The sequence below is a fragment of the Kogia breviceps genome, chromosome 14 (genome assembly GCF_026419965.1).
Source record: "Kogia breviceps isolate mKogBre1 chromosome 14, mKogBre1 haplotype 1, whole genome shotgun sequence".
Classification (NCBI taxonomy): Eukaryota; Metazoa; Chordata; class Mammalia; order Artiodactyla; family Physeteridae; genus Kogia; species Kogia breviceps.
The window spans coordinates 55,993,850-56,004,032 of NC_081323.1; the positions used below are offsets into that span (position 1 = coordinate 55,993,850).

Below are 10,183 nucleotides of genomic sequence, written 5' to 3' on the forward strand. Positions count from 1 at the left end.
TCTACAGGCTATCAGAAGAAACAGTAGCTTATTTTTCTTGCTATTTCATTGGTTATTCTAAGTACAAAATTAAAACACATATAGATGGTACAGTTTTTATAAGGAAAATTCAAAATATTTGGGGGCAGTGCAAAGGGAAGCTTTTGAAATATAAAAATATTTTGCGGGACTTCCCTGGTGGCACAGTGGTTAAGAAGCCACCTGCCAGGGGCTTCCCTGGTGGCGCAGTGGTTAAGAATCCGCCTGCCAATGCAGGGGACACGGGTTCGAGCCCTGGTCCGGGAGGATCCCACATGCCCCAAAGCAACTAGGCCCGTGTGCCACAACTGCCGAGACTGTGCTCTAGAGCCCACGAGCCACAACTACTGAAGCCCGTGTGCCTAGAGCCCGTGCTCTGCAACAAGAGAAGCCCCAGCTCGCCACAATTAGCGATAGCCAGCGCGCAGCAACGAAGACCCAACACAGCCAATAATAAATTAAATAAATAAATTTTTTTAAAAAAGAATCCACCTGTCAATGCAGGGGAGATGGGTTCGAGCCCTGGTCCGGGAAGATCCCACATGCCGTGGAGCAACTGAACCCAGGCACCACAACTACTGAGCCTGCGAACCACAACTACTAAAGCCCACGGGCCTAGAGCCCGTACTCCACAACAGGAGAAGCTACCGCAATGAGAAGTCTGCACACCGCAACAAAGAGTAGCCCCTGCTTACCGCAACTAGAGAAAGCCTGAGCACAGCAACAATGACCCAATGCAGCCAAAAACAAATAAATTAATTAAAATAAATCTAAAAAAAGGATTTTGCTTTACAACAGAATTGTATAATCCCGTTAAACAGCTACAACTATTAAGAAACACCTACTATATACACAAATGTATTAGAAAGACTGGCAAATTAAGAGATCTTGGAACAGCAGCAGACGGGACATCTAGAAATAGGAAAGTCGGGTTTAACCAAGTGAAAATTTCTTTAGCATTAGATTTTACTATTCTTAGTGATGGTTCAACTAAACATTCTTTTGATTGATGGAAATGAAACATGGGGGAAAACATTACACGGGATGATATCCAAGGTCTTTCTAAGGGTAAGGTTTTAAAAGAAAGGAATTTGACTTCTAGACATAGAGCTCAAAAATAGCCTTACTTCCCAAATTTAGAGCAAGAAAACACCCTGAAGGCAGATTTTTTCAAAGTCAGCAACATTCTGCATATTGTCTAAGAACTTGGGGGGGGGGACACTTTTGCTTACTTCCATGCCTTTCCTAAAGATACCCTCCCACCCCAATCTGTGATTCACATCTCTTCAAGTCAAAGCTCGAGCTGGGCAACCTTGCACATGGCTCTTTTCTGGCACTACTGTCAGCAAATCACAGCCCCCACAGAAAGATGAACATGCAAAAGCCCCCAACAGACACTGGTGCAAGCACTGACTTCCTGCATCAGTGACCTGCTGCAATGTGACAATCATGAAAGCTAAGCTTAGACTGAATTGGGAAAGTATGGCATCCCTTCCCCCAATTTATGCAAGAGCTGTGGATGCCACAGCAGACCAGGGGAGCCCATCAGGCATGGGACAGTCTTCTGATGAGGGATGCGCCACTAAGGAAAGGCCTCAGAGTGGGCTCAGGGAACACTGGGCACACGTGCTGGAAACCAGAGGGCGTGGCCAGGAGTCTGTGAGCTTCTGAGAGACCATCTAGGACAACCTGAGAGGACTAGATGCAAGCCATGGGCTGAGATCACACCCACGGAGATGAAACTCTCTGAGTAGCCAGAGTGCTTTTCCCAACACATATAAGGCACAGAAACCCAGCAGACTTCCCCAACTGCCTGGCTCCTTGCTCTGGCTCAGTGAGAGAAGCCCAGGGGTCACCATAGAACAGGAGCACTAAGGCCCTGCCTCAGGTGCCACCCCCACTTGGACACCCAGCCCTGGGCTTATGCACATGGGGCATTCAGTAAACACTGGGTGAATAAATGAAGTCTTCTTCAATTGCCCTTTCTGACTCATGCATTTGGGCACTTGATTGCATTTTATATTCTTTTCTCAAGTTTTGCCTCTATGTCTTATCTGTCAACACAGTTCTAAGCTACTTGAAGGCATCACCAGAATCCTTTGTACACTGCTACTGCACAAGGGGTACCTCAGACTGAACTGTAATATACACAGTAAAGAAACAGACTCACATATTTGTTTGCTGCTTAAACAGTCCATGAAACACACTTCAAAATTAGTAAGAATTTTCAGAACATACCATACTGCTTAAGTTTTTGCAATTTTAAAATTTCATGGCCATCATGTTCCTACAAAAATATACAATTGAAAATGGAGGCAAAAATCAATAGTATTGATTAAAGAACTCCTGGCTATATGCTGAATGTGCTACACTACAAAAAGATCTGCCTGCTTTGTGTGCCTGTGTGGACACGCATACATGGCTACTACTGTTTCCAGAACCATCAGCAAATGTGGCTACCAGGGTGCACCCATTCTCCCCTGTCAGGACGGTGCTGGCACCAGGCATTGAACACTCACTCCAGACCAGGCACTTCTCATACAGCATCTCATTCCACCTTCACCATCACCCGTGGAGATGGGGATGGTCATCCTCTCTTCTTCACAGAAGAGGAAACTGAGGATCCTCAGAGCACCAGTCCCACATTACATCAGGGTCACAAACCACAGCATGAGGGTCAAACCACCTGGCTGCCGGTTTTTTAAATGAGTGTTTTGCTAGTTTTACCATCCCACAGCTGCACACATCCGTGTACATACTGTCCAGAGCTGCTTTAACGTCAAAATGGCAGCATTGAGTTAGCTGCAGCAGAGACCATGTGGCCTGCAAATCTGTAATTACGTCCTCTGACCCTTTACAGAAAAAGCTTGCTGACCCATGTATTTGGGAATGGTGCAAACTGCAAGCCCCTCTCTCCGAGCCTCACAGCCCATCAGCAAACTAAGGCTGGGAGGGCCCGCAAGAAAGTGCCTTGGCTATGCCCAATTTCTTCTGAGCACAAAACCTCTGTTGAGCAACATCTCTTCACATGCCCTTGGAATATACTTGAAATGCTGGTTTGAATGAGATAAAGAGGTAGCGTCCTCACTAATGTTACCCCAAGAACTAAAATGGCTTAAAGCAAGCTTTTCTAATCTTCAAAACTCACAAAAAGGAACATTTCATCTTAACATGGGAAGGCATACTTCGGCAAAATCATTTTAAACTATTTTGTTCTCAAACACATTAAGTAAAAACACAAAGCTGGCACTTATGTAGCCCCAAATAATCACTGTGTCACACAACTATCAATACAATAGAACAAGTCAGAAGTTGTAAAAATACAGGCTAACAATGTAAGCATCAACTTCCAATAGTAGGATTAAGCCTAAGTCCCTTTACAAGCCATTCTCAATTACGTTTGAGAATTACAGAATCAAATTCAAGCTTTAAACAGCAATGATTCTCAGTCTTTTGCTCTACTGTGAAGACACCCTTGGTGGGATTCATACTTACCTGCCATCCCCAAGGAACTTCAAATGAGGCCACTGGTCTCACCGCTCTCACAGTTATTCAAAAATCCCTACTTTTCTACTAAGTAAAAGCTAAGCAAAGTCATGAAATGCCCTAGAAGTCTCTACAAAAACTCACATTTCCTAGTTAGCCAGAACTTAGTAAAGAGATGAAATAACCTAACTGGTCCTCAATTACCCACTGCAATAAACAAGAACGTTAAGACCAGTATAGGCCTTGGATAACACCCTGCTGCACCAGAATGAGAGGGAGGGGGGAGCTCCTACCCCAGGCCCCTAGTAGGAAGAACACTCTCCTGTTCCATAGCTGCTGACAAACTTTCCCTACAGGGACTTAATTCACCTGCTGGAGTTATGCTACTGAAACTTGCTAAGTACTGTAGTCTCCCAGGTCCATGACTGAAGTAAATTCCATGTTTATGGATGTAGATTTATAAGATGAATTTATCAATTTACTTTAACAATCTAGGTTTGATTCTGGTTTTTACCCTTAATGTTATTTTGGGCAGATCACCTTTCTTAAGTCTGGTTCCTCACCTGGAATTGGCAGGAACAGTATCTTCCCTTCCTGCCTCACAGGTTGCTGTGAGGACCAAACTGAGGTGATGGGGAGAAAAGCACTCCTATATGTAAACCTAAAAGGTCATCATTTTGCCATAAAAGGTATTTTGGTTGGTAACGGTATTTACACCAAGTTTCTTTAAATATAGTTTTCTCTTGCACTTAAAGGGATTCACAGTATAAAATGTAACCACAACTGCTTAGGGACATTTATACAGCACAGGATGAAACATACCTGTGTTCAACTTTCAAAAGGCAGTCCTACAAAACTTTTTTATAGTATATCTGTTGAATGTAAATTTGGCTTCAATAAAGCTGACCAAAAAAAGTCTACTGCTTGCCTAGATATTTATTTGTTCCACAGTTAAATCATGAATCCCTGCTGCTGAAAGACACTAATATGTTGGTTTAATTTGGACATATTAAATAAAAAAGTTTCCAAAACACACAACTAAATATACACTGGTAACACAAAGTCCTACTTCTCATAAAGGGTGCCAAGTAAAGGAAGATGACATTTGTAAAAAAGCATTTACGCCTTCAATGTAAAACAAGAAAATGCTACTTCAACAACATCTGATACCATCAAATTCTGTGCCACTCCAGAAGAAAGGTTGGGGTTGGGTGAAAAGTATTGCTTTTCCTTCTTCCTCTTGTTACCTTCCTTTGGGGTACATTCCCTATTTCTGCGTCAGCTCTGCACGCTCTCCTCAGAAACCTTCCCTGACCTCCCCAGCCTGCACTGATCTCTCCCATCTGTCTCTGGTGGCAATGACATTTATCAGAGATGCCGCCTTACCTCACTGGAGTGCAGGCACATACACGCTCCCCCTGCAGGCAGCATCCTGGCTGGTAACTGCCTTACCTTACTGGAGTGTGCGCACATACAAGCGCCCTGCAGGCAGTATCCTGGCTGTTAAGCGCCCCAGCATCAGGTGTACTATTCTGCCCCTCCCACACACCCGTCCCGGGACTCAGCTGACACTGATGGCTCCACAGGCCAGTCCCCAGAGACATGCACTGCATTGTGACAGTCCAAGTCACTCTTGTTTCTCAGGCCACCAAGGCCTCCTCCTCCTAACCCTTCAGCTCTTCTCCCTCAAATTTTATCACGTGAGCATTGAACATACCTTGCTCTGCCTGGACCAATTTTATCCTAGAAGCCACAAACACATATCCCCTCACTAAAATGACGTTGTCTCTCTCAAGAATGTTATTCCCAGGTCTCTCCCCACTTTTCCATCTAACCAAATGCTTGCACTTCTTTGACTGGTGTAACTGGCTTTAGTCCTTTATTGGCTTTAATATACATCCTTAAGATCTCTGTTTTAGACTAGTAGTTATAGGAGACAAGGTTTTACCTTTTTTTAACATGCTCAATGATGACCCGTTGCGTGGCCCACCACGCTAACAGACCCTCTCACAATAATGTGATGGTGATTATGTGCAACCAAGGACCCAACATAAATATGATGGTGAACTTATTCTTTGGATTATTTAAACAGAACTGTTAAAAACTGATTTTGTTCCACATTTATAAAAGAGCCCCAATGTCTTACAAGGATCAAAACTGGAAAAGAAGGGGAAAAATGTGGTCAAGGGTAGAAAATCCTCTCTGATCAACTTTGTTGTGATCAGCAGCACATTAAGTAAATATGTGACCATCCAATAACAGAACTACCCAAAAGCCAATCCTTTGGGCACCATCTTGGTAACAGCTGAAAGTATATAGTGGGACAAGCCTTTTTGTTAAGTGTCATGTTACTAATTTGTCCTTCTTCATAAAACAAAATCTACAATAACCTCATTCAACAACAGAAAAGCTGCAAAGCCATTCAAAAGTTACCAGTTTCAAAAGACAAGCTTCAAGGCTGAACTTGTCTGGTACGATCTACATTTCATATGATTAAAGATTTTTCACTCAAACATGCCAAGATTAATGAAGCAAAGGAGATCTATTCTGCAGTAAAATCATAGTTTTTTTCAGGCAATAAAATCAGAGCATTTAAATCTTGGTTGTTCCCACATTTCTCACTTCAGATAAGCCAATTTTACAAAATTAACATCAAACTCAACTCCTTATCAGTTTTTAGAAAGAGTATTATTAGTGATTTATATCGTTAGACTTACTGATTCCTCCCCACTGTTTAACAAATTTATTTCAACCAGACAAGAATCTTCTTATGACTGATTTGTTTAAAAAAAATTGTTTCTCTCACTTCTACTTTAACTAACAGTCTAGGAATTGTATTAAAACTGAAGCCACAAAATTCAAGTTTTGTTTCAACAGTAGAAATAGATTTTTAGACCACTAGTATAAAAACACTAGTGGTCAGTCCCAGAAATATTTGCACAAGCTGAACAGCTGTGTCTACTGAAAATCTGAAGGCATTGCTGCAGCAATATAATTCAATTTGGACCCATTCATTATAAACTGATTTTCAAATGCTGCTACTGCAAGACCGTAGTGGAGAAACACAAGCTGCGCTGGGAATCAAATCATTCACAGCAGCGCACAAGTTTTTATTTTACTGCAAAGGAGAGTTCTGAAAGAGGAAATACAACTAGTTCATAATGCTACCGTGAACCAGACCAGAAGCAGCTAGCATTATTAAATGAACAGAAAACTAAAATACTTCTCTTAGGTAACTGATATGATTACCTAAGAAAGTTTCCAGGGAAGCTGCTTAAAAGAATGATTTATTCAGTACCCCGCTAAAAAATTTTTTGGGAAAAAATGTAATTCCTACATTCCCGAACATAATTTTTTTATATATATCTACACTGTAAAAACAACACAAGCGCCCTTGGAGACTGCAGCCCAGAAGAATCTGCTATTTAACTTTCTTCCGAAGTCATCCACGTGAAATTTAACACTCCATAGCAACTTTCATTACATCTTGCTAACGAAGTATGGGGTTGTGAAAAATGGAATGACTTAGGTGACCAGCAACAAGAGTTTTCAAAATAACTACTAAGCATTTTCCCAAGGAGCACATTCCAAGTAACTTCTAAGTCGTAACTCACAGGCTGGCTGCTGCTAGAAATGTCTTATGGTCTCAGCCTTGTGAATGTGTTACCAATTCAGAAAACACTTCGAGTCCCCTCTCGGTTGCACTATTTCCTTTTCTCACTAGCAAACCTACCCTCTGCTGACATCCCTCCAGAGAGCCACGCGTGTGTCGACACACGGCGGCAGAGGCAGGCGTACGCAATCACCACGCAGAACAGACACGCTCCACTTTACTTTTTCTCCCTAGAAGTACCACTCGGTCTCCACGCGAGGAGGGTTCACCAACTCCGGGAGATCCGAGCGCACCCGGGCATGTGTCGCCCCACTCGGGCCCCATGACAGTCTTCCGACAAACTTCCCCTCTGCGGCGCGGGTCCCGGGGAAGGGGCTGCGCGGTCCTCCGCTGAGTTCGGGTCCCCTGGGGGCACTCACCTCCGGGTGGGGCTGACAGCGACCCGCAGGGCCCCTACCCCCGGCCCGGCCCCCTCCTCACCTGTGCTGTCATTCGCCGAGAAGCCGGGCGAGCTGAGTTTGGCTCGTTTGGGGTTGGGCGGTCCGTCCAGCAAGTTTTCGGCCATTTTCACCTGCTCGCGAAAACAGCCCCGAGCGCGGGCCGCCGGGTCGGAGAGGGCTCTGGGGCGGGGGTCGGCGCCAGCCCCGACCGGCTGCGAGGGGAGAGGAGCGAGCCGCGAGCCGCGCGAGCCGCGCGAGCCGCGAGCCGCGCGCGAGCGCCGAAGGAGAGGGAGGGCGCAGGGCCGGGTGGGGGAGGCGGCGGCCAAATCTCAGCCACAGCAACAGCGCCCCGCAGCGCTCACCGCCCGCCCCCGGCCGCCGCCGCCGCCGCCGCCGCCGCCGGCCGCGGCCCCCTCATCCCCTGCCCGCCTCCCGAGCGCGACACTCCGCGGCGGGGGCGCCCCGGCAGCCCGGCGGTGCCCCCGGGCCCGGCTGGCAGCGACGGCGCCCGGCCGGGCGGCTCAGGCAGTCCCCGGGAACATGGTGCCGCCGCCGCGCCTCCGCCTCGCTCCCCCCCCCCCGCGCCCCACTTAATTAATTCGCTCGCGGCCCGACGACCGGGGGGCTCCGGGCTCCGCTCCCCGCCCGCGGCCCGCCGCCGCCGCCGCCGCCGTGAGGAAAAACAATGCGCGAAGCGGGGCCGCCGCCGCCGCCGCCGCCGCGGCCCCCCCACCCCCCGTTCCGCCGCCGCCGCCGCCGCCGCTGCCGCCGCCGCCGCCGCCGCCGCCGCCGCGGCTCCGGGAGGCCGAGCCGAGAGGCGAGCGGGGCCGCCGGAGCGGGCGCCGAGGGCCGGGCGGAGCGGGCCGGCCGGGCGGAGCGGGGTGCGCGGGCGGTTGTGGGGCCCGGGACCGGCGGGGCCGAGTAGATCGCTCTCGAAGCCCCGGTCGGGTCCGCGACAAGATGGCGGCTGTTGATTCCTCAATTAAAAAAAAAAGAAAGTTTTTTTTCTTCTCTTTCCAGAGCCTGAACGGGGAGGGGGAGGGGGCGGGGCACGCCGGTGCGTCACCCCCCCCGCGGCGTCACCACGCACGGCCCCCGCCCCGCCCCCTCCACCTGCGCCTGCCGCAGCGGAAAGAGCCGAGCGCGATCGGACGGAAAGGGCCGAAGACGAGGCCGCTGTGCGTCGTGCCGCCGGGCGGCGGGGCTGTTGGGCTGCCTGGCGGGGGCCGGGCCTGCGGGACGCCGGGCGCCGGGCACCGCCGCCACTTTTGTTCTGACGGCGACTGGGCGGCGAGGGCTTTGGCTACGGCCTGGTCGCGAGCTGGGCCCCCAGGCGCGGAGTCGGCGCCGCCGGGCCCGCCTGTCCCGCAGGGTGACTCTGCCAGGTCCCGTCTCCTCACGCCCCTGCCCCGCGACCCTCCTCCGCGACCAGGCCTGGCCACTTCCCCTCGCCGGATGCCAGCGATGTGTCGTGGCCTCTGCAGGTTTCATACTGCTCTCGGGTCCGCCTGCTAGCGGGTGCAGATGGGGAAACTGAGGCAGGAAGTGGCAGGGCCGGAATTCGAACTCCCCCACGTGAAGTGAGGGGGGCACAAGACTCCTGAGCCCCTGTTCCCCAGCCCGATGAGATGGGGGCCCCAGGTACGACACCCTCACCTGCATCGGGAGTTGGTGAGCGCTGCCTCCCAGCCGGACGCGCTCAGCCTACGCCCGGTCCAGAAGGTCCCATTACATTAGGGCTTAGGGCGTCGACGACCGGGCGCGCCCCCCACCCCCACCCCAGGACAACCACCTGGACCCCACAGGTGTTCCAGACAGGTGTGGGGTCCCAGGGAGACCGGCCCGCGTGGCCACTCCCCGCAGGACAGTTCCACAAAAATCTAAGGTGTTCACACATCTCAGCTCGTTATCTGCTTCTCGAAACTTGCCAGCGCTTCATCCGAAGTCCTTATCCGAAAGGTATCACCAGCAACCTGTTGCCTAAGCTAGAATTCTGTGAGTCAGCGCCGACTCCTCCCTCTCTCCCACCCACCAAGCAACCTGCCTTCCCAAGTCCTTTACCTGGGCAAATCGCTCTTCCTCCCCATCCCACTGCCCCAGAGGCGTCTCGCATCTCCCGAGTGGCTACGATGGCAGCTTCCCACTTCAGTGTCCCTTGCAAACTGTATTTCTCCCCACGCAGCATCAGAGTTAACTTCTTGGAAAAACAGAGAAAGAACCCTGCTTGAAACAAATAGCTCCTACACATAGAAAAAAATAAAAAAGCCCATATATATATATATGTATATATATGGTCTGGGGAAAATAAGAACATATGTATAGTTGTTTTAAACACATATATGCAAAAAAGTGATTGTCTTCAAGTGTCAAGACTGAGTGATCTTTCTACTTTTTTTTCTTTATATTGTTCAAAATCTAGACTGACCCCCGCATCCCTCCCTTCCACTTTCCATTCTTCGCTCCACCCTCACTCCCCAACACCCGGGCAGCCACTAGGAAGTTCTTACCATTCCTACCTTTTTAAATTTTTGCAAATGCTGTTCCCTGTGCTGAGAATACATATACCCAGCAAACTCTAACTAATCCCAAGACCCAGTTCAAATATCACCTACTCCAGGAAGCCCCC

The 10,183-nt window shown here is 49.2% G+C and overlaps 1 protein-coding gene across 2 annotated transcripts in view; it reads right to left on the reverse strand.

The window, feature by feature from the left end:
• Positions 1 to 7,780, reverse strand: part of CREBBP (CREB binding protein) — a 132,872-nt gene extending 125,092 nt beyond the window's left edge. Inside the window, exon 1 of one of the 2 annotated variants that reach the window (XM_067013924.1) lies at positions 7,598 to 7,780. In XM_067013924.1, coding sequence (XP_066870025.1) covers positions 7,598 to 7,682 — 85 coding nt within the window. In that variant the 5' untranslated portion in view covers positions 7,683 to 7,780. The remainder of the gene's footprint in view (positions 1 to 7,597) is intronic. The other variant, XM_059037418.2, reaches the window with a different exon arrangement.
• Between the last annotated feature and the right edge of the window lie 2,403 nt (positions 7,781 to 10,183).